Source organism: Thalassophryne amazonica, chromosome 7, assembly GCF_902500255.1.
Source record: "Thalassophryne amazonica chromosome 7, fThaAma1.1, whole genome shotgun sequence".
Lineage (NCBI taxonomy): Eukaryota > Metazoa > Chordata > Actinopteri > Batrachoidiformes > Batrachoididae > Thalassophryne > Thalassophryne amazonica.
The window spans coordinates 56,483,401-56,507,902 of record NC_047109.1 but is presented as its reverse complement, the minus strand read 5'-3'; the positions used below and the strand labels follow the sequence as shown (position 1 = coordinate 56,507,902).

Here is a 24,502-nt window from a genome sequence, read left to right as displayed (position 1 = left end):
TTACTGTTGTGAATGTGCACAACAAATACAACAGATTGCAACAATAGACAAGAGTCAATTCACAAAGGTGTCGTGTGGGCAGGCTCGAAGATAGGAGACGCCTGTCCAAAGCAGAACCGGAACCACACGATTTCCTCAGCCACCAGACCCCGGGAATACTGGAGCCGCCAAGTCCCGAACTCCCAGGTGGCCACTGCCTCCGCGTGTCGGACCTGGTACTGCTGGCGAGGAACAAAAAAGCAGTTAACTGAGGATGCGTTTGCACCCAGGAATCAGTACGGCAGGAAAGCTACCTCCACCTCTCGTTGGAAAAGCAGTCCACAATATAATGCACAAAGTCACAAAGGATACTGTCAAAACAGTCAGCTGAGGTACGTTACCTTCCAGGTAGAACGATATCTCGGCAAAGAGGTGGAGACGTCGTCCTGCTGATGTACCCCTGCTGATCAGGTGATTGGTAACAGCTGTTGCAGGTGATGTGTGACAGCTGTCACCCTGGCTGCTCCTGTGAGGCGGCTGCGCCCTCTGGTGCCTGGAGCCCGCACTCCAGACAGGGCGCCCTCTGGTGGTGGGCCAGCAGTACCTCCTCTTCTGGCGGCCCACACAACAGGACCCCCCCCTCAACGGGCGCCTCCTGGCGCCCGACCAGGCTTGTCCGGGTGGCGGCGGTAGAAATCGGCCAGGAGGGCCGGGTCCAGGATGAAGCTCCTCTTCACCCAGGAGCGTTCTTCGGGTCCGTACCCCTCCCAGTCCACCAAATACTGGAAGCCCCGGCCCATCCTACGGACATCCAAGAGCCGGCGTACAGTCCAAGCCGGCTCGCCATCGATGATCCGGGCAGGAGGCGGCACCGGACCCGGAGTACAGAGGGGTGAGGTGTGATGCGGTTTAATTCGGGACACGTGAAACACAGGATGGATCCGCAGTGAGGCCGGAAGCTGAAGCCTCTCTGTGGCTGGACTGATGACCTTAAGGATTTTGAAAGGGCCGATGTAACGGTCCTGTAGCTTGGGGGAGTCCACTTTGAGGGGAATGTCCTTTGTGGATAACCACACCTCCTGCCCTGGCCGATACGCAGGGGCCGGGGTCCGCCGACGGTCTGCATGGGCTTTTGCCCTCGTCCGGGCCTTTAGCAAAGCAGAACGGGCGGCACGCCACACCCGACGGCACTTCGGTAGGTGGGCCTGGACCGAGGGCACACCGACCTCTCCCTCAACCACCGGAAACAACGGGGGCTGATACCCCAGACACACCTCAAAAGGGGAGAGGCCGGTGGCTGAAGACACCTGGCTGTTATGGGCATACTCGATCCAGGCCAAGTGGGTACTCCAGGCCGCCGGGTGCGCGGCAGTCACGCAGCGCAAGGCCTGTTCCACCTCCTGGTTTACCCGTTCTGCTTGCCCGTTGGTCTGAGGGTGGTACCCGGACGAGAGACTCACCGTGGCCCCCAGTTCCCGGCAGAAGCTCCTCCAGACTTGCGAGGAGAACTGGGGACCGCGATCGGAGACGATGTCTGTTGGAATCCCATGCAGCCGGACGACGTGGTGGACCAGGAGGTCCGCTGTCTCCTGGGCTGTTGGGAGCTTTGGGAGAATCGGTCCACTATCGTGAGGATGGTGGTGTTACCCTGGGACGGCGGGAGGCCCGTGACAAAATCCAGGCCGATGTGGGACCAGGGGCGATGAGGCACAGGCAGCTGCTGGAGTAGTCCTGATGCCCTGCGATGGTCAGCCTTGCCCCTGGCGCAGGTGGTGCAGGCCTGGATATAATCCCGCACGTCGGCCTCTAGGGACGTATAGTTTGTTCTTCGGCCCAGTTCCGGGGTCCGGGCTTCGTGCCAGGGCCTCCCGGACGGTTCTCTCTACGTCCCAGGTGAGGGTGGCCACGATAGTGGACTCCGGGATGATGGGTTCTGGTGGATCCGACAACTCCGCCTTGACTTCATCTTCATGTACCCGGGACAGGGCATCCGATCTCTGGTTTTTGGTCCCGGGACGGTAGGTGATCCGGAAGTCAAAACGGCCGAAGAACAGTGACCAGCGGGCTTGCCTGGGGTTCAGCCGCTTGGCGGTCCTGATATACTCCAGGTTCCGGTGGTCAGTGAAAACCGTGAATGGCACGGACGTTCCCTCCAACAGATGTCTCCACTCTTCAAGAGCCTCTTTCACCGCAAGGAGTTCTCGATTGCCGACGTCATAGTTCCGTTCAGCCGGGGTCAACCTGCGGGAAAAATAGGCACACGGGTGAAGGACCTTATCGGTCTTCCCGCTCTGGGAAAGCACAGCTCCTATCCCTGAGTCAGAGGCGTCCACTTCAACCACTAACTGGCGACTAGGATCGGGCTGCACCAGAACGGGTGCAGACGAGAAGCGCCGTTTCAACTCCTTGAACGCGGCATCGCAACGATCCGACCAGGTGAAGGGGACTTTTGGTGAGGTCAGGGCTTTCAGGGGGCTAACTACCTGACTGTAGCCCTTAATGAACCTCCTGTAGAAATTTGCAAAGCCGAGGAACTGTTGCAGCTTCCTACGGCTAGTGGGTTGGGGCCAGTCTCTCACCGCCGCAACCTTGGCCGGATCAGGAGCGACGGAGTTGGGGGAGATGATAAACCCCAGGAAGGACAAAGATGTGCGGTGAAACTCACACTTCTCGTCCTTCACAAACAGCCGGTTCTCCAACAACCGCTGCAGGACCTGACGTACATGCCGGACATGAGTCTCAGGATCCGGAGAAAAGATGAGTATATCGTCTAGATATACGAAGACGAATCGGTGCAGGAAATCCCGCAAGACATCATTAACTAATGCTTGGAACGTCGCGGGGGCGTTTGTGAGGCCGAACGGCATGACCAGGTACTCAAAGTGACCTAAGGGGGTGTTAAATGCCGTCTTCCACTCGTCTCCCTTCCGGATCCGAACCAGGTGATACGCATTTCTAAGATCTAGCTTAGTGAATATTTGGGCTCCATGCAGGGGCGTGAACACTGAATCCAACAGGGGCAACGGGTATCGATTACGAACCGTGATTTCGTTCAGCCCCCTATAATCAATGCATGGACGAAGTCCGCCATCTTTTTTACCCACAAAAAAGAAACCTGCACCCATCGGGGAGGTGGAATTCCGGATCAACCCGGCGGCTCAAGAGTCCCGGATGTAGGTCTCCATTGATTCGCGCTCAGGTCGTGAGAGGTTGTACAGCCTGCTGGACGGGAACTCAACGCCTGGAACCAAATCAATGGCACAATCATACGGACGGTGGGGGGGAAGGGTGAGCGCCAGATCCTTACTGAACACATCCACAAGGTCATGGTACTCCACTGGCACCGTCCCTAGATTGGGCGGGACTCTGACCTCCTCCTTAGCCTGGGAACCGGGAGGAACCGAGGAACCTAAACATACCTGATGGCAGGTCTCGCTCCACTGAACCACTACCCTGGATGGCCAATCGATCCGGGGATTGTGTTTTAACATCCAGGGGAACCCTAGAATCACACGGGAGGTGGTAGGAGTCACAAAAAACTCGATCTCCTCCCGGTGATTTCCTGACACCACCAGAGTTACTGGTGGTGTCTTATGTGTGATCGGAGGGAGTAGGGAGCCATCTAGTGCCCGCACCTGCACAGGCGAGGTAAGCGCCACCAGAGGGAGCCCTATCTCCCTGGCCCATCTGCTGTCTAACAGATTCCCTTCAGAGCCCGTGTCCACCAGTGCTGGGGCCTTCAGGGTTAAATCCTCATAAAGGATTGTCACTGGGAGTCATGTGGCAATATGGGTATGTCCCACGTGAATGTTTTGACCCACCCCTAACCCAGTTTCTAGGGGTGGGCGTTGGTGTTTTAACCGCTCGGGGCAGTCCCTCACTTGATGCTCTATTGAGCCACAAACAAAGCACGCTCCGCGGGCCAGCCTCCTCTGTTTATCTGGTGCCCTAAATGTGGCCCTGCTCGTGTCCATAGCTTCATCAGCAGGGGGAGCTGTAACCACACGGAGCATAGAGGCCGTGGAGCGTGGGGAGGGCGGAACTCGGTCGGAACCGGAAGGGAGAGGGACGGCGCGTGCCCGGCCACGCCCTTCGTCTCGTTCCCGACGGCGTTCTTCTAACCGATTGTCTAATCGTATAACGAGATCAATAAGCCCGTCTAAATCCCGCGGTTCGTCCTTGGCCACCAGGAGCTCCTTCAGGACCAACGACAGTCCGTTTACGAAAGCGGCACGGAGGGCAGTGTTATTCCAGCCGGACCTCGCAGCCGCGATGCGGAAGTCGACTGCATAAACAGCTGCGCTCCGGCGCCCCTGTCTCATTGACAGCAGCACGGCTGAAGCGGTCTCTCCTCTATTTGGGTGATCGAACACTGTTCTGAACTCCCTCACAAACCCATCATATATCAGAAGGAGCCGTGAATTTTGCTCCCAAAGTGCTGTAGCCCAAGCGCGTGCCTTGCCGCGAAGCAGATTAATTACATAAGCTATCTTACTAGCATCAGTCGCGTACATGACGGGACGTTGTGCGAAGACGAGCGAACACTGCATAAGAAAGTCCGCGCATGTCTCCACACAACCTCTGGAGGGCTTATGTATGCTTCAGGGGAAGGTGGGAGGGGTCGTTGAACGACCTGTGGAACGTCACTGTTGCGCACAGGATCGACAGGAGGGGGAGCCGCAGCAGCGCCCTGAGGGCGCGCTTCCACCTGCGCGGCGAGAGCCTCCACCCTGCGGTTAAGGAGGACGTTCTGCTCGGTCATCAGATCCAGCCGAGCCGTAAAAGCGGTGAGGATTCGCTGCAACTCACCGATCATTCCTCCTGCAGACGCCTGTGCGCCCTGCTCTTCCATTGGCCGTTCAACAGCCGGTTGACGCCCCACGGGGTCCATGACGTTGGCCGAGATATCCTGTTGGGAAAGTGTAGGTACACGGACCCACAACAGGTGGCGCAAATGAACGGACAATGGAGTAGGTCAAATAACACTTTACTGTTGTGAATGTGCACAACAAATACAACAGATTGCAACAATAGACAAGAGTCAATTCACAAAGGTGTCGTGTGGGCAGGCTTGAAGATAGGAGACGCCTGTCCAAAGCAGAACCGGAACCACACGATTTCCTCCGCCACCAGACCCCGGGAATACTGGAGCCGCCAAGTCCCGAACTCCCAGGTGGCCACTGCCTCCGCGTGTCGGACCTGGTACTGCTGGCGAGGAACAAAAAAGCAATTAACTGAGGATGCGTTTGCACCCAGGAATCAGTACGGCAGGAAAGCTACCTCCACCTCTCGTTGGAAAAGCAGTCCACAATATAATGCACAAAGTCACAAAGGATACTGTCAAAACAGTCAGCTGAGGTACGTTACCTTCCAGGTAGAACGATATCTCGGCAAAGAGGTGGAGACGTCGTCCTGCTGATGTACCCCTGCTGATCAGGTGATTGGTAACAGCTGTTGCAGGTGATGTGTGACAGCTGTCACCCTGGCTGCTCCTGTGAGGCGGCTGCGCCCTCTGGTGCCTGGAGCCCGCACTCCAGACAGGGCGCCCTCTGGTGGTGGGCCAGCAGTACCTCCTCTTCTGGCGGCCCACACAACAGGATGTATTTGATTCTTCTAAATTACGAGGTCTATTAGAAAAGTATCCGACCTTATTATTTTTTCAAAAACCATATGGATTTGAATCACGTGTGATTGTGTCAGACAAGCTTGAACCTTCGTGCGCATGCGTGAGTTTTTTCACGCCTGTCGGTTGCGTCATTCGCCTGTGAGGAGTGGTCCAGCCCCTTTGTCGTTGTTTCATTGCCAGGAAATGGCGGAATGATTTGGGCTTTTTTTTCCATCAGAATTTTTTCAGAAACTGTTAGAAACTGGGAGCTGGAAACCATTAGAAAAATTTATCTGGCTTTCGGTGAAAATGTTAGGGGCTTAATAGAGAATAAGGAGTGTTGCTGTTGCTTTAAGGACAGCCCCAGCGGCTGTGGGGCGCGCCGCGCTCCGAAGCCATCATCGACAGGCTGAACGACCATTTCTAAATGGATGGCTGTCTGGATCCGTGACCGTCGTGTGCCATTTCTCTGGTTATCACAAGAGCTGGACATCAACCATTTTCCGGCAGATTTCACTTTTAACAAGAGATTTTGTCATGGAAAGCCGAGCGGAGGCTTTGCACGTCACGATGGATTCACTACTGGAGCGAGATAAAACCACCTCCATTTTGGTCTCACAGGACGGCTTTGAGATGGCGTTCAGACAGCTGTCGGTGGTTTTTCCATCGAGTGATTATCCGAGAAATTGTGGATGTGCCTGGACATGCCAGAACATGTTACCTGAGGCTTCATCACAGCATTGCTGTGTGCCATGCGGCACCGCCACGGCGCGCGAAGCCTCCGCTCCTCTTTCAATGACAAAAACTCCTGTAACAGTGGAATGTGCCGTTCATTTCCAAACTGGACGCTGTGTTTTATCCGGGACATCGTCTGACTAGCACAGGAATTGTGAAAAGACGTGGACATCGTCACTTTTTCTGCACATTGAGACAGACGTATGGAGGAATTCCGCGCATCGCGGCGGTGCCGCATTTTTGAAAAAAATGAGGTCGGATACTTTTCTAATAGACCTCGTATATAGGATTTAGTTGTCTCTTCTTTTTCCTGTGGAATAGTTGGTTCACTGATTCTGTGGAGTTATTTAAATCCAGATTAAAGACACATTTGTTCTTTTTGTCTGATAAATAACATAGATTTAGTTATATTCAATCATTGTCTTTGTCCGGCGCCCTAGGGTGCAGGGCCAGCATCCATTAAAGTGCTCATCAGTGCCTTGATGGTGGAATTGCCTGTCAGCTACAGATGATGATTGATGATGAACTGTGTTTCTTCTCTGGCATAGTTGAGAACAACTGAAGCTGGCCTGACAGTGCCTCGGACAGAGGGAAAGAGCAGAATCAGTTGGCTGGAAATAACTGCACCTAAAGCATTAGTTCAACAGCAGTAAATCAACAAGGAAGCAAAGAGATTAGTAATGTCTGGATGATTAGCTGGCTGCTTCACTAACAGACCCAGAATTCAATGAGGATGAGCCCTGTTTCTTTGATAATAATATGAATTACAAAGAGAGGAAACATAATTCCGCACTACACCAGTATGTCAGCCATAAGGAAAGGAGAAAAGATGCTTCAGATACAGCTTGGGAACAGCCGAGGAATGTTCTACAGTGATTGAACTGGGTTTGATCACGGAGTCACCACTTGCATTTCATTAACCGGAACTCTGCTCTTCACTGCTGGATGTCATTTCAGCAGTCTATCGCTGTGATCACTGGACTGTGTGTAGTTGCTTAGCTGCAACATTCTGTCTTTGCATGTGTGACAATTCTTTGTTGTGCTTTATTTATTTTGTTATTAATATGGCCAAAGCAGATGGTCACCCCACTGAGTCTGGTCTGCTTGAGGTTTCTTCCTATAATCAAAACAACTGATTTTTCCCCTTCTCACTGTTGCCAATGTGCTTGCTCAAGGGGTGGGTAAGGGTGGACCTTACCTGCGTGGAGTGCCTTAGGATGTCATATGATTTGATGCTATGTAAATAAATTGAATTGGAAAAAAGTGACATGATGTCGTGCACTACAGCAGTTTGAACAACATGGGAAGATGGTTTTCACTCCAAAAAGCAAAAATGTGAAGCATAAGTTGGATCAGAAATTGTCTGAGACATAGCCTAATTCTGTTTTACAATATGAAAGGTTGTTAAATGTAGGGGGCCCTATCTGCTACAAGGAGTGCATAGTCTCCACCCAATGCAGTTGTCATTTCTATACCCACTATCTAGTCTACCTGTGCTCATTTTGGGCTTTAAACAAGGTGTGGGTAGGTGTTGATGCCTTATCTTCAATCACAAGAAAGCGTTTACACTTTAGATCACCGAAAACCTGAGATAAAGTCACACACTATATTTCTGTATTAAAGAGTATAATGCTGTGATGCACTTGCCTGCATATGCTTGGGGAAGAGTGTCTGAGTCTGTCTCTTTCTTGTGACAATGTTAAGTGTCTTGTCCAAGGGCAGAACCAGATGACATGAGCAGGATTCAAACCTAGGTCTACATACTTATATTATCCACTCAGCTCCCTGCTCAACACGAAGTGGGAATATGTTATTAAAATCAAGACTGTACAACAAGTACAAAAATCTGCTTTGTGAAGCGTAATAAGACATGCTTGGTTTTTATTTTAAAGATATACTATTGAAAAAGTAGCTTTATACTCGGGCTGACAGTTCTTCCACAAGCATCTCAATGAAGTTCAAGTCCTGGTAGTTTGTAGTAGCCGTGCTTAATATAAGGAAAATCAGTGATATCACTGTTGAATATTGTGACGACAGTAAGATTAGGCAATATATGAACAAATATTTACACAAAAGGTCACTTTAGCAGTTCCACCCAGAGGTCATTATTTGTCAGTAGAAGACTGACAAATAAAGCTACTTTTCAGGTAAAAATGACCATATACTAACTGTTGATCCCACTTAGCCTGAGGGTGCATTTTTTATGTTTCCATCAAAAACAAATTAGTCTTTATGCAATGGTGGAATTTAATGATTGCCAGTCAATTATGAATTATGAAACTCAGGCTGTAGGGGTTTGGACAAGACCGCCTATCTCAAATCTGAGTTGAGACTTAGTCCTTAGTCAAGTGTGAGTCAAGACCAAGACTTGGGGATTTTGGAGTGGTGTAGAAAAAGTCGAGACTGAGCAAAACTGAACATATTGTAAGTCTTTGAGATGGACGTTAAGCTCTTTTGACAGCTCACATGCGTATGTTCAGAATTACAATGTATAAATATTTCATATTCACGAAGTGTAACATTTAATGGCATTATATTAAAATATAGTGCCAGTCAACACAATGTGAATTAATTTATTACAATTTAATTGTGTATACTTATTCTAGTCCGAGACAGATTCAAGGTCGAAGAAAATGGTATTAATTTTTGAGTCAAGGCAAAGTATAATTGCTTTAATTTCCAAGATGAGACTCGGTAAGTGAAAGCTGTTTGTTTTCATTGTGGGTGCTGATTAAAATCTCATCATTCCTTAATATTATCAGACCAAAGGACTATTGACACTTATACATGTACGACGTATTCGTAAAAATACTTAAAATGGGGAGTTTACTGTGATTTTTTTTTTTTTTTTTAATCATAAACAGGCCTTTTGTTGTGACCATTCCATCTCTCTATTATTGACTAAAATAGGGCCGACATTTGCCCTTACAGAAAGTGTACTGATGACTTTTCTCTCTTCACACTACAGAAGCTGAGGACCGGGATATGAGCTGTGTTGTGTCCAGCCTGGTGCAGGTGATGTGTGACCCATACTGTCGGAAACAGTACGGTTTCCAGAGCTTGGTGCAGAAGGAGTGGGTGATGGCTGGCCACCGTTTCTGCAGCCGCATCAACTACCACCGTGACAATGACAAGGAAGAGGTGAGAGATCATATCTGAAGATCAGATTGCAGTTCATCATTAGACTGGAGCTTTTTCCCCCTTTGCTCCACCTTTCACCCCTTCTGTTCATTCAGGCTCCAGTCTTCCTGCTCTTCCTGGACTGTGTTTGGCAACTCTGGTCCCAGTATCCCTCTCGCTTCCAGCTGACAGATGACTTCCTATTGGCCCTGCATGACAGCATCCACCTCCCACTCTTCTCCACTTTCTTAGCCAACAGCCAGCGAGAGAGATGCAAGCGTACCCAGGTAGTGAGTCTCTATGAGAGGCTTGAATATTCAGACAATATGACCTTATTGTAGCATTATTATTGTGAGTAAACTGAAGGCTGTTATGTGTTTCAGTTACAGTAGCTGTATTACAACAGCCTTTCATAGCATTTACTTTGCTGAGCTTGGAAAATCCATTACATAAAAAACAAATAAATAAATCATAGCACAGTCTATTTTTACCCTGAATACAATGACACACTTTCCTGTCAGTCACAAAACATACTTGAATACATTTATGATGGATGGAAATGTAGAAATGGTTTGCTGTGATTCATTCTGAAAATGTCATTCTATTCCAAAAACTGCTTTTTATGTACATTGGCACCATTGAGCTTCAGTGAATTAGAGGAAGGAACAGGTGGTATTGGTATTTCTTCAGATTTTCATGAGTTTTATTCTGTATTTAGATTGCCTTTAAATTGGGTTTGAGTAAATAAAGACTTTTATACATCCTGTTACCTTTCATGTAATTAAAATCACAGGTCTGCCCTGAAGGACTAGTACGCCGTTCACACCGAACTGGTCCTGTAGAGAGTAGGACAGGTGTTCCGGCACTCACCGACATTTGAAACCTTCCTGATTTGACCTACAAATGCTATCAAAGTGAACTTGCCTGAAAGGGTATCCTAAATATCCTAAATATCTTTGGTCTGTGATGAATCAGTGTTGAGCAGTCGCCTCAATGAAGGTCATGAATGCACACGAGTGGTCTACTTTTATGTGGTGAACTGGATTTGACCAAGGAAAATTCAAAATCTCTTGAACTCTGGTGAGAGGGTTCTGAGATGAATGCATGTCCAACATATTATATCTGCAACAATTTAGTATCAAGTAATTACAGGCCATGAACAAATTCCATTTCTATGCCTCTGGCACTGTGACAGCTGGAGGTAATATGCAGCTAAACGGCTGTTCTTAATAAATCACTCATGAATGCAGTACTATTGGATTATTTTACATGATCTGTGAGTTTTATTGTTTATACATTAATAAGTTTTTTTTTTTTTTTTTTTAATTGAACTATTCATGCCGTTAAGGTTAATCATGGTGTAAATTTGTTACATTAGTTGCAAACATATGCTAGCTATTTCTTGATGCTGTATCTTTATCAAAAGTATATCAGATGACAGAATAATGTGTTTTGGGATTATTTTTAGTCGGGGAAAAAGGTCGCTCTCGAGATATATATATAATATAATTTATTTTTACAATATTACTACCATCGACACAGTTTTGTACAGATTACAGCAGCTGTTTCAGTATGATGAAAATTAGAAAATACTAACACGTTATTATGTATTGCGTAGCATCTATCCCAGTCCTACACTCCAGTCAATGGCTGGAGAGATGTCGTGGTTCCAGATTCTTCCTCAGATCCATGTGACCCTCCTCTGCCTCCAGTGTGGGACTGGGCCCTGCAGTACAGCAAGGAGAGGCAGGATCATTTCACCCAACCTGTTGCTCCGACAACTCCACCCCAGCCACTGCTCAATGGGAACCTCAACACCAACCCAGACATGCACAGGGTAGGCCCGCCTCCTCTCAAGTCTGCAGTGGCAGGTTTTTAGTTGTTTAAACACAACTCCTAGTGACTGTAGTGGGATTTCTGATGACACAAAAAACTGTTTCAACAGAAGGAAAGATTGGCTTCTTTGGAGCTTTAAATTGGAAACTTACCATGACTTAAACAAAAGAGGTTATGTTTCTGCCTGTTTGTCTATTAACAGAACGTGCTTGAATATTTATAAAAAGTATTTTTTACAAAGCAAGGAAAGTATTGTTAAAGAGAGGAACATCTCAAAGTTTTAGTACCAATGTGGATCAAGGTGTTTGAGTTTGAAAATTGCAGGATACAGAATATTTGAACACATTTGACAGTCATATACTACTAATGCTCATATCTTCATAGGATTTGGAGGTCATTTGTGTTTAACCGGATGATTCAGAGCTGATAGAGATTTGGAGGTGGTGAATTAAAACCTCAACTTTATTTCACCACTTTAATGGATCAGAATTGATTGTTGACCTCTTAACAAACATATGTACTATATGTATATTTTTGCAACACTAGCTTTGAGTCATTTACTGTCATAGAGAAATACACGTTTTCATTTACAAATGAAGACTGTTTCAAAATTTATTCCTTTAAAGTAAAACAGTTGACTTGTTCTGTGTTTTATGTGACCATTGCACCCTCTTGTGGCTAAAATGCCCTCTTGGGCTTTAAGCCCAAAACATGCATTATTTTTATCTTTTCATACTCAAAATCAGTTATTGTTTGTTTTGGTAATTTTCTAGTAGTTATGATGGTACATCAGTGAAATTAATAACAATTTTAAAAAACGCTCATATTTGAGTACATTAGACTAGGAAGCAGCTTGCTACAGTCAACCGTGCAACCGCTTATCCAAGATCGGGTTGCGGGGAGCTGGAGTCTATCCCAGCAGTCGTAGCGCGTGAGGCGAGGTACAGCCTGGACAGAACATCAGTATGTCGCAGGGCCACATATTAACAAAACACATTCACACCTACACCTGCGGATGATTTAAAGTTTCCAGTCCACCTAACCTGAATGTCTTTGGATGTGGGAGGAAGCCGGAGCACCCGGAGGAACCCACACAAATGCGGGAGAACAGACAAACTCCACACAGAAAGGCCACAGGTGGGAATCGATCCCATGACCTTCTGACTGTGAGGTAACAATGCTAACCACTAAGCCACCGTGCTGCCCTCAATCAGTGAAACTTGTTTAGTTATTTATTTATTTTAATATTTCAGATCCATATCTCAGTCTAACAGTACTGTTGGTCTTTTCCCCTTCCCTCTCCTTCACATCTATCAATCAGATGAGTGACATCATACCTGGCTCAGTGTTCCTCCTCTCTCGGGGCACCTTTAGTTGCCCTGCTAACTTATTACCCTGGCGCAGCAGCAGCTCGGGTGTTTACAAGAAAAGCCACCGGAGAGCGCCATCCTCTGAGGGTCTGCCAGGTCTGGAGAGGCTGCTGAAAGCTTGGTCCCTGACTGACTTTCCCCAGAGCTTTATTTCTGCTTCTGAACCACAAGGAGCACTTGACCCCTATGAGCCTTTACTACCCCTCCTCATGGGGCCTTGTATGGGCTTGTGGAGAGAGTGCTACCTCCGAGGAGCGCTTCATGCACAGGTATGTGGCAAGTGTCAAATAACTGAGATTAGTTAATGAAGTATGATGGAGAATTTGGATTTGAATGTTATATTCAGTACAAACGTCTGTGTTTGACTATTTTAACAGGACAAGAGCATCAAGATACCACATGAGCTCTGTGATCACTGACATGCCTGTTTTTAAGTTTGTTTAAAGGATCATACGTTCCACTTTGATGACTCACCCTAAGATATATAGCTAGATCCATGTGTTAATTATTTGCAAAAACATTCATTCACTCATTTTTTTTGAATGCTCTTAATCCTGTTAAGAGTCTGGAGCCTATCCCACTGATCATTGGGTGAGAGGTAGTGTACACCCTAGACAGGCCAACAGTCTGTCACAGAGGCACATTCGCACCAACACTAAATTTAGAGTCACTAATTCACCAAATGCTGCATGTCTGCATGTCTTTGGTAGTGGGAGGAAGCCGGAGCACGCTGAGGCAACCCACTCAAACACAGGAAGCACATACAAACTCAATTCAAACCTACGTTCAGCCGGTAAATCACTAAGGGCCTTTAGACAAGGTCCTTAATCCCCAAGTTGCTCCCGGGGTGCAGTGAGCACCTTGCATGGCAACACCCTGACATTGGCGTGTGAATGGGTGAATATGAGGCATCATTCTATATAAACTTTGAGAAGCCTCATTTTTGTGAAATGGAGGATACATACTATCGTAGCACAACAAAAGGCAAGGGGGCATGAATCCATATAGCCATACAAGCAATAACATGAAGGGAAACAATCTGCAGCCTCAACACTAGATAATACTATATCCTGCACATGGTAGCTTTAAATGCAAAAGATGGCAGTGGAGTTTCTAACCAGATTGTTTAATAAAATCTTGGAAACTGAGAGGATGCCTGAGGAGTGGAGATGAAGTGTGGTGGTTTTGATTTTTAAGAACAAGGGTGATGTGCAGAGCTGCATTAACTCCAAATGGATAAAGTTGATCAGCCACAGCATGAAGTTATCGGAAAGAGTAGTAGAAGTTAGGCTGAGAAAGCAGGTGAGCAGCAATATGGTTTCATACTGAGAAAAAGCACCACAATATGGTTTCATGGAGAAGTATAGAAAAGGCCAGAAGGAGTTACATTGTGTGTTTGTGGACTTGGAGAAAGCTTATGCCAGGGTGCCAAGAGAAAAGTTGTGGTATTGCATGAGGAGGTCTGGAGTGGCAGAGAAGTATGTGAGGGTGGTGCAGGATATGTACAAGGATAGGGTGACAGCGGTAAGATGTGCAGTAGGAATGACAAAATCATTCAAAGTGGAGGTGGGATTACATCAAGGATCAGATCTGAGTCCTTTCTTGTTCACAGTGGTGATGGACAGGTTGACAGATGGGATCAGGCAGGAGTCTCCATGGACTATGATTTTTGCAGATGACATTGTGATCTGTAGTAAGTAGGCCATAGGAGCAAGACTGAGTACATGTTTGTGAATGAAGAGAGCCCAGTGGAATAGTGTGGTTACAAGGAGTAGGGGTGGTTAAGATAAGTGGGTTTAAATACTTGCGGTCAGCTATCCAATGTAACAGAGAGTGCAGGCAGGGTAGAGTGGGTGGAGAAAGGTGGCAGGAGTGAATTGTGATAGGATATCTGCAAGAGTGCAAGGGAAACTTTACAAGACAGCAGTGAGACCAGCTATGTTGTATGACTTGGAGACTGTGGCACTAACAGAAAGACAGGAGGCAGAGCTGGAGGTGGCAGAGCTGAAGATGCTTCGTTTTGTTGGGAGTGATGAAGATGGACAGGATTAGGAATGAACATATCAGAAGGACATCTTAGGACAGACTGTTTGGAGACAGTCAGAGAGGCAAGAATGAGATGGTTTTGACATGTACAGTGGAGAGACCCAGGGTATATAGAGAGAAGGATGCTGAGGATGGAGCCACCAGGCAGGAGGAGAAGAGGTTTATGGATGTTGTGAGGGAGGACATCCAGGTGGTTAGTGTGAGAGAGGAAGATACAGAGGACAGGGTGAGATGGAAATGGTTGACTTGCTGTGGAGACCCCCTAATGTGAGCAGCTGAAAGGAGAATGTCATCTAGTTGTGTACAACAGTGGTGGACCACATGCTCAAAAATGTGTTGGCAGTCTGTTAGTCCACATGAGTATTGGTGACAATATACCAGAGATGGGAGAAAGTCACCAGCAAGTCACGCTCAAGTCATTAATCTGCAAGTCTCAAGTCAAGTCTTAAGTCATGTTTACCAGTGTTTGCAAGCTGACTTGAGACTTGCAGATTGATGACTTGAGAATGACTTGACTGACTTTGTCCCACCTCTGCAATATACAGTTGATATGTGACTTGATATCTGCAAAAATATTTTTCTATTTTTAAACCAAAAACTCCAATCTCAAGATGTTGTCTGTAGATATTCAAAATTAACAAGACTTTGAAACAATCAACCCAACTCACTGGGTGTGAAATATTGAACTAGTTAGACTCTCACTGTGCCACCATGTACAGGCAGTGTGGAATTTTGAGGGTTTTTTTGTGCACGTGTGTGTTTAATGTAGATTCGCACAACTTCATGTTTTCCACTGCATCATCTGGCATCGTGACGGCTTGTTGAAAGGATGGCTCAGATTCTTTGTTTTACGTACTAAATGCAGTTGATTGACAGCTATTTAGGGGTTTGCGTAAAAGCTCTTGTGATGCCTCTGTCAGTGGCATGGTGATGTCTGCAATAGTCTGGTGGCGTGTGGCTGGGCACATCTATTTTAGGAAGTTCTCAGAAACCAGTCAGAGCTGCCAGACTCTGATGAAATACAGTTTTTCATTTGTAGGTTATAATTTTATGTTGTTTACTAAAAAATTTTATTATCTAACACAAACACATGTTGGCCTCGGCCATCATGTGTAAAACACTTGAAGCTCTGAAAAATGAGGCCTGGAAATAATCTACAATGTCTGTTTTGACAGTAGCACACATTGGTAGTGCATGTAGGTGTATTGCTTTCTGTCCTGCATGTCAAGCTGTCCATCTGTCCATCAAGAAAATAACTCAAAGGGTTTTGGACCACCAGACGTGGAAAGCCTAAGGATTTGCCAAGGACAAAGTGATTTCATTTTAAGGAAAATTAGTTAAAAGTCAAGGTGACAGACCAATATCAAATCTGTCAGCATGTGGAGGAAGTAATTAAAATGACTTTTTGTGGGATTTATATAAACCTACACCTCTAGTTATTAGAGTCTCTTTATACAGAGTAGTGACAACTGAGAACATGGCGCTATTTTGGGGCCAATTGTGCTGAAATACCTTTTATGTTTTAAAGGTTTTTTTTTTTTAAATCATTTAACCACATACAGCAACACATCCAGGTACAGGTACTATCAAAATATAAAAATAGTTAAGATATCAAATTTACCAAAATTTACTATATATGATGATTTATTTAATTAATTTAAAGCCTGATTTATGCTTCTGTAACTTCTGTAAGTGTCATGCTGTTGTGCGTGACAATTTTAAAGTTATCCATTGCTGGATTATGCTTTATTCTGGATTAATTTGTCCCTCAACAAGCTTTTCTTTCTAATCAACTAACAATTCAAAGGTAAACTGTACAGTTTCCTCTTTTTACAACTCTGTGTTGTAAATTTGCAGACTTTTCTGCCAAACGTATTTGATCCATTATTGAAATGTAATCAGCATGCGCACTGCAAAAACTATTAAAATATGAGAGGAAAGGGTGAAAGCAGAAAGTGTCAAATCACAGCCTGTTGCGGTGTCTGATTTAACAGGTGCAAGTCCAGGCTGTGGGTCCGAGCAAGGTTTGAAAAAAAATTAACGATCTGGCTTTTAATCATGGAAAAGACTCCGTTCCCACTTTCCTCAAATCGGTGAGTGTCCGCGCTGAACTTTTCTAATGAACATTTTTAATGAAAATGCATTGCAATCGGACGGGAAGTGTTATCCGATGTGAGCACAAATCCATTATATACAGTGTTCATTACATGAAAAGCCATACAAAAACATCCAGTTGATACGATGACTGTTTTGGCGAATTTTACTGTACATGGGACCGAACACTAAATTTACCTACCTTGCAAAACTTTGGCATTGAAGTCGGCTATATCCCACACGGCTGACTTTATTTTCCCAAATTTTTCTTCTGTTCGGATCTGAAGGGAATCTGTACATCTTGAACGCCTTGTTGTGTTTATTTGTGCATCCAAATGCACAACAACATGATAAATAAATAAATAAATAACCTGGATTTACATGCAGATAGTTCAACAGCAAACGCTATTTTGGCCCCAAGATGGCACCACGAGTCACGTGACCGTTTTTCTTGTTTTTGGGGGTTTTTTTGTCGGCTCGTCATGTCGCTACTCTCTGCATGAAGGGACTCTACTAGACACACCAATATAAAGTCATATATCACTTTTTTTTATAAGTCACATAACCTTTTGATCTTTGGTGAACTTGAAGGTCATGACTGTTTAACTCAAACAGTTTGGAGGCCATGCAGATTAAACATAATGGAAGGGCTGTGTGTTTAAGGATAAAGTGGTTCAGTTGTGAAGATAATTGAATGTCAAGGACACACAGACCCATGTATAATGACAACAGTATATCACAAAGAATGAATTTGTGTCACATGTGTCAGAAGTGGGTGTTGTACTCGGAGTGTGCAACCTTGTTCTTTGTTTCCTGTCTCTTCTGTGCTGAAACCTAAAAGTCATAGTGAAATGATCTTATGTTGTATCCACAACTTAATTTTACTGTAGTTTGTTGATATGTCAAATATTTGTTTTATTATGTTCCATATTGTTACGTCATGTTATAATCCTGCTGCAGGTGTACCTCATAAAATGGGAACATCTGTGCCTCATTCTTTGAAGGATTTGTAAGACTTGTAATTCTAGGGAGGATGAAGAAGTTGGTGATTATTTGTCTTCTTTCTTTAGGCGTTCTCCCACCCGGTCTCGGCCAACCACCCCCATCCTGTGGAGCGACTGGCCTGGGAGGTGCAGCAGCTTAAAGACAAGCTTGAGCTAGTTTCCTCTGGCACAGATGTTGACACTCCCACTAAGACTGCTGTACCACGACAGGCTGACACAAACCTAAACCACAGCACCAATAATGGCACCTTCCTCTTCCCAGCGTCAAGGCCTCAGGGCTTTGGGGTGCCCCGACCATCACACCCTTCTACCAATCACCGCCACAGCTCCAGAGGGCCTCCCCCTGCCACAGCCCCTCCCTCCAGGCCCAGCCACAAAGACAGCGGAGGCATCAACAAGCACACCTTCCTCTTTGGACACTCTTCAGGAACAGAGGCACATCCTGATCAGCGCTACTACCCAGCGCCCTCTACAGCAAAGCTGCCGAAGAGCAACACACCGTCGATAGCTTCCTGAGTCTCTTCGGTTATAACTGACGCTGTGACTGGGAACTGAATTCAAATCCTGCACACAGTGACACTAACCAGTCTCTCACTGGTATCATGGATTGGTGATGGTGAGAAAATCCAAATGTCTGCTTCTTGCAAACCCCATCTCTAAGAACATCATGTGAGGTGACACATTTGTGTGTGAGCTAGGAAAAGATTAGTGCAAAGCATCGTCATAGTCTGTGCAACATTTAAGAATCATGTCTGGTTTCCATGTGTGACCTACAGTACTGTACAGAAGCTTTAGGCACCCTCAAATTTGGATTATTCCCCATAATTAGAAATCTTGAAACATTCCAACAATTAATTATGATGTTGCACGCATTATTTTTATAGAAAAAAGAAAGGGAAAATAAGATTTCATTAGAGGATTATTGCCTGAAACGGCACAAATAGTTACTGGTGATCAGTAAACAATAAAATTGGGGAAAAAAAATCATTAAACATTTCCCAATTTTCTTAAGAATTCCCCAAGGCTGCGAAGTGATTTGTTTTTTTGTTTACAAAAAAAAAAAATGAAAAGTGATCAGATACTTTAAATATTTATAAACTTTCCATATTTAGCAGCTCTTCGTTATTTGTGAAACCTTGATGTACTTGTCATATTGTGCAAAATCAGTTCTTGTCTTTTTTAACAGTTATATGTTGTGGGGAGGGCAGCACAGTGGCTTAATGGTTAGCACTGTTGCCTCACATCAAGATGGTCATGGGATTGATTCCCATCTGTGGCCTTTCTGTATATGAGGTTTGCATGTTCTCCCTATCTTTGAGTGTGTTCTCTCCGGGTGCTCCGGGTTCCTCCCACATCCAAAGACATGCAGGTTAGGTGAATTGGAAACTTGTCTGTAGGTGTGCATGCAGGTGTGAATGTGTTTGTCTGTCTATATGTGGCCCTGTGACAGACTGGCATCCTGTTCAGGGTGTACCTCGCCTCACGCCCTGTGACTGCTGGAATAGGCTCCAGCCCCCCGTGACCCTTAATTGCAGTAAGCTGTTGAAGATGAGTGAGTGATGTGGGGATTATGCTAAACATCCCAAAAGTGGATGTCTTTGCATGTAGAAATCCTCTCTTCAAAGAAAAAAATTAAACCTGAAACATCTTTTTGTTGATTTTTGTTTTTTTTCTTGATTTTTGTTACACATGTACCAGACATCCATATTTGGGTTTGTGAGACACCCAAGGACACGCCCTCCTGGTCTGTGAGAGGAAGATCAGGTAGAGAGTGTGTGGCAAGCAGCAGCTGCTTTGTATTTAAAGTGCTGTGGAAACAGATTGCTTAGCAAAAATTCATCCTGGATGAAAAAATTTTTTTTGGTTGACATTTTTGTGTGAACAGCAGTTTTATTTTCAGATTTAGGACCTACTTGATCTTTTTGGCTAATGTTCTGACCTCAAAACTTCCTGTGCTGCAGAAAGGCCGACTGTTAAGTAGCATACGGTGCATCTGGAAAGTATTCACAATGCTTCACTTTTTCCACATTTTATGTTACAGATTTATTCTAAAATGGATGAAATTCTTTTTTCCTCAAAATTCTACACACAAATACCCCATAATGACAATGTGAAAAGGTTTTTTGAGTTTTTCTGCAAATTTATTAAAAATACAAAAAACTTAGAAATCGCATGTACCTACGTATTCACAGCCTTTGCCATGAAGTGCAAAACTGAGCTCAGGTGCATCATGTTTCCATTGATCATCCTTGAGATGTTTTTACAGCATAACTGGAGTCCACTTGGTGTAAATTCAGTTGATTAGACATTGAAGGTCAGAGCACAAAGCAAGCATGAAGTCAAAAGAATTGTCTGTGGACCTCCAAGACAGGATTGTCTGGAAGCACAAATCTGGGGAAGCACAAATCTGCTTTGAAGGTTCCAATGAGCACAATGGTCTCCATCATCTGTAAATGGAAGATGTTCAGATCTACCAGGACTCTTCCTAGAGCTGGCGGCCCGTCTAAACTGAGCAATCGGTTGAGAAGGGCCTTAGCAGGGAGGTGACCAAGAACCTGATGGTCACTCTATCAGAGCTCCAGCATCCCTCTGTGGAGAGAGGAGAAACTTCCAGAAACACAACCATCTCTGCAGCAATCCACCAATCAGGCTTGTGTGGTAGAGTGGCCAGACGGAAGCCACTCCTTACTAAAAGGCAGATGGCAGCCTGCCTGGAGTTTGCCAAAAGGCACCAGATGGACTCTGACCATGAGAAGGAAAATTCTCTGATCTGATGAGCCAAAGATTGGACTCTGAGGTGTGAATACCAGGTGTCATGTTTAAAGGAAACCAGGCACCATCCCTACAGTGAGGCATGGTGGTGGCAGCATCATGCTGTGGGGATGTTTTTCAGTGGCAGGAACTGGGAGACTTGGCAGGATTGAGGGAAAGATGAATGCCACAATGTATAGAGACATCCTGGATGAAAAGCTGCTCCAGAGCGCTCTTGACCTCAGACTAAGGCGATGGTTCATCTTTCAGCAGGACAGTGACCCTAAGCACACAGCCAAGATATCAAAGGAGTGGCTTCAGGACAACTCTGTGAATGTCCTTAAGTGGCCCAGTCAGAGCCCAGACCTGAATTTGATTGAACATCTCTGGAGAGATCTGAAAATGGCTGTGCACCGACACTCCCCATCCAACCCGATGGATCTTGAGAGGTGCTGCAGAGAGGAATGGGCAAAACTGCCCAAAGCTCTTGTGGCATCATATTCAAGAAGACTTAAAGCTGTAATTGCTGCTAAAGGTGCATCAGCAAAGTACTGTGCAAAGGGTGTAAATATTAATGTAGTGATTTCTTAGTTTTTAAATTTTTAATAAATTTGCAAAAAAAAAAAATATATATATATATTTCATGTCATTATGTGGTGTTGTAAGTAGAATTTTGAGGAAAAAATGAATTTACTCCTTTTTGGAATAAGACTAACACAACAAAATGTGGAAAAACTGAATTGCTGTGAATACTTTCTGGATGCACTGTACTCGAGGACACCTCGACAGGATCATGAAGAGATGAAATTCTCTGGAGAATGAGTCTGTCTCCTGCACAACTGCAGCATACTTCTACCACTGGTCAAATTAAAATCATCCTTTGTTTTTGTTGCTTAGTTGGGATTTTGTTTAGCAAATGTTTGTTGTAAAGGTGTGTTTTTTGGTAACTACAGGCACAGCAGTGACATTTTTTTTAAATGTAGAATTTAGGACACGCTAGAGCTATTTTGGTACTGAGCTCATATCTCGTCACTTGTGTGGGAGCAGCAAGAGGCCCATATTCGAGTTACAGTCTGTATGTGTCCACTGAATACTGCAGTATTACTCTGCATTACTAAGGTAACTGCAGGGCAAAATAATATTACTGTAAATCTGTGTTTAAGTATTCTTACCTGTTGGCAGTTGATTTCTTCATCTTGACCATTGTCAGGGTATTGTTTTGGAAATGTTACTTATGTTGGTGGAATTTTGAAAGTCATTCTGCCTTTTGAATTCCATACCTTGAAAAGGTACCAGTGTTGGAAGCAAACACAAAAAAGCTTCTTTTGATTGTTTACTTCCTGATGGCGTTAGTATGCAGCCAGCATTTTACATAGAGGACTTGGAAGCATGCAACTGTCTTTAAAGGACAGAGGAAAGTATTTACCCCTCTGTTAGGGCTGTCATTTTGCGTGATGTGGGTGTTAAGTAGATGCAGTGGTGTCACTCCTGCATACAAATTTGTACAACCCCAAATTTGAAAAAGTTGGGATGGTATGGAAAAATTGGGGGGGCAATTGAGGCATCTAATACATTCCCCCAAAGGTTGGAATGGGGTCAATTAGGTGCTCATGAGGTAAAAACAAATGTGTTCTTTCAAACAGATGTCAACATGCGACTATAATCATGAATGGGTGCAATAGCAGTAGCCGCAAAAGGCCGAGTCTCTGAGGAGCGATGACAAAGGAACTCCAGTTTAAAAAATGCATCAGAAAATTTAAATGTTTAAAAACTGTGTTCCTCAAAGAAAAACTGGAAAGGATTTGCATTTTTCTCCCAACTTTTTTTGGAATGTGCTGCAGGCCTTAAAATGTGGGAATGGATGTACATTAACAAATGAAAGGAAGCTGACCAGGAATTTTTTTTCCCTCCATACCCTCTCAGGATTTTCCAATTTGGGGTTATATTTGGAAAAGTATGATGCTTGAAAAGATGACCTTTGGTCATGTCAAAAGGTACCTCATCTGCTAGCACTATTGATTATTAAATTGTTGTAAATAGTCATTACATCCATAATCACGGCACACTGATGTTAGCTACAATTCTGGAGCATTCCAGCCAATGCCACAGCCAAACGAGGTCATTCTCCAGCTGCAGGCCATATCACATGAGCATGTGCTCCAGTTGATGGTCTGCATAAATTAATGGTTTTGGTACATATTGCATTCAGATATTACCAGCTGTATATATTTCTTTTGTATTATTGTGATCCTTATTAGTAAAAGTGTTATTACTTTATAACGTCTACTTATTGAAATGTCTTCACTGGTAGATCAGACTTTGTTTATTAAAACAAATATTTACAGTGACATCTGGAAACAGATGTGAGACTGTACAGTACAACCCAAATTACAAGTATTAAAACAGTTGAAAGATATGCAAAAATAATAAATACTTTCACAGAAAATGTACAAAGTTGTAAATTTGACAGCAAAACTTAAATATACAAAATATCAGCTGCATTCATGACAAACTTGCGTTAAATATGTGACTGAGTAGGAAAATGAGATGTGAACAGTTAATGTTTTGGATTTAAAAACAACATGTATGACATGAGGTGCCTGTTAATGATTGTAATCAAGAAGCATTTTTGCACTTTAATCGATGTGATGGAATAATGTACTTTTACTTTCGTCCAAAGCAAGCACATAGCTTTAACAACAACAAAAATGAAAAACAAGATCAGAAACGAACACAAAATAGTGTCAGTCCAACATCAGGAGGTGAGTTTGACCACAGCAGAGATCTGGTTTAGCCCTGTTGGCTCCCGTGCTCCTTCCCTGTGTATTGAAGCTGTAGGATGCTGTAGGGTTGGTAGAAGGAACCAGATGAGGAGGCACCCAGGCCTCCAACTTGACGCATCAACTTGCACATGGGGCATGGGTACTCTGACAGACCTTCGATATCCTGGAAAGCCAGGTTGACAATCTGATCACAGCAGGTGTCACAGTACAGATGTCCGCAGGAGAGGCGCTTCAGTCGGGCCTCATAGGAGATGCAACACTGGCAGTGTGGAAGGTCGGGGCCCAGAGACAGGGACCCGGTCAGAGAACTGCTTTCAAGACTGCCGGCCTGACTGGAACTCAGCTTGGTGGGAGATCTGACAGGGTGAAAGTAGGTGGAGGGACCCAGAGTTAGTGTGACCTGGGACATACGCGCAGTACACAGTGTCTGGATTGTACAGTATCTGATTAATCTAAATCAAATCAATTTTATTTATATAGCGCCAAATCACAACAAACAGTTGTCCCAAGGTGATTTATACTGTAAGGCAAAGCCATACAATAATTACGGAAAAACCCCAACGGTCAAAACGACCCCCTGTGAGCAAGCACTTGGTGACAGTGGGAAGGAAAAAAAAAATCCCTTTTAACAGGAAGAAACCTCAAGCAGAACCAGGCTAAGGGAGGGGCAGTCTTCTGCTGGGACTGGTTGGGGCTGAGGGAGAGAACCAGGAAAAAGACATGCTGTGGAGGGGAGCAGACATCAATCACTAATGATTAAATGCAGAGTGGTGCATACAGAGCAAAACGAGAAAGAAACACTCAGTGCATCATGGGAACCCCCCAGCAGTCTAAGTCTATAGCAGCATAACTAAGGGATGGTTCAGGGTCACCTGATCCAGCCCTAACTATAAGCTTTGGTAAAGTTTTAAGCCTAATCTTAAAAGTAAAGAGGGTGTCTGTCTCCCTGATCTGAATTGGGAGCTGGTTCCAGAGGAGGAGCCTGAAAGCTGAAGGCTCTGCCTCCCATTCTACTCTTACAAACCCTAGGAACTACAAGTAAGCCTGCAGTCTGAGAGCGAAGCACGCTATTGGGGTGATATGGTACTATGAGGTTCCTAAGATAAGATGGGACCTGATTATTCAAAACCTTATAAGTAAGAAGAAGAATTTTAAATTCTATTCTAGAATTAACAGGAA

At 44.8% G+C, this 24,502-nt stretch overlaps 1 protein-coding gene and 1 long non-coding RNA gene across 3 annotated transcripts in view; one reads left to right on the top strand and one right to left on the bottom strand.

Moving 5' to 3' along the window:
* mtmr11 (myotubularin related protein 11) overlaps positions 1-18,930 on the top strand; it is a 115,746-nt gene extending 96,816 nt beyond the window's left edge. The window contains exons 13-17 of one of the 2 annotated variants that reach the window (XM_034174244.1): positions 9,288-9,460; positions 9,556-9,726; positions 11,058-11,276; positions 12,597-12,914; positions 17,856-18,930. In XM_034174244.1, coding sequence (XP_034030135.1) covers positions 9,288-9,460; positions 9,556-9,726; positions 11,058-11,276; positions 12,597-12,914; positions 17,856-18,305 — 1,331 coding nt within the window. In that variant the 3' untranslated portion in view covers positions 18,306-18,930. Of the gene's footprint in view, positions 1-9,287; positions 9,461-9,555; positions 9,730-11,057; positions 11,277-12,596; positions 12,915-17,855 lie in introns of both variants that reach the window. The other variant, XM_034174243.1, reaches the window with a different exon arrangement.
* On the bottom strand, positions 9,510-23,040 carry LOC117513983. The gene is made up of 3 exons (XR_004561762.1): positions 21,489-23,040; positions 15,249-15,255; positions 9,510-9,520 (listed from the first exon to the last, which is right to left on the bottom strand). It is a non-coding gene; the product is annotated as an uncharacterized LOC117513983 (long non-coding RNA).
* Positions 23,041-24,502: the final 1,462 nt, after the last annotated feature.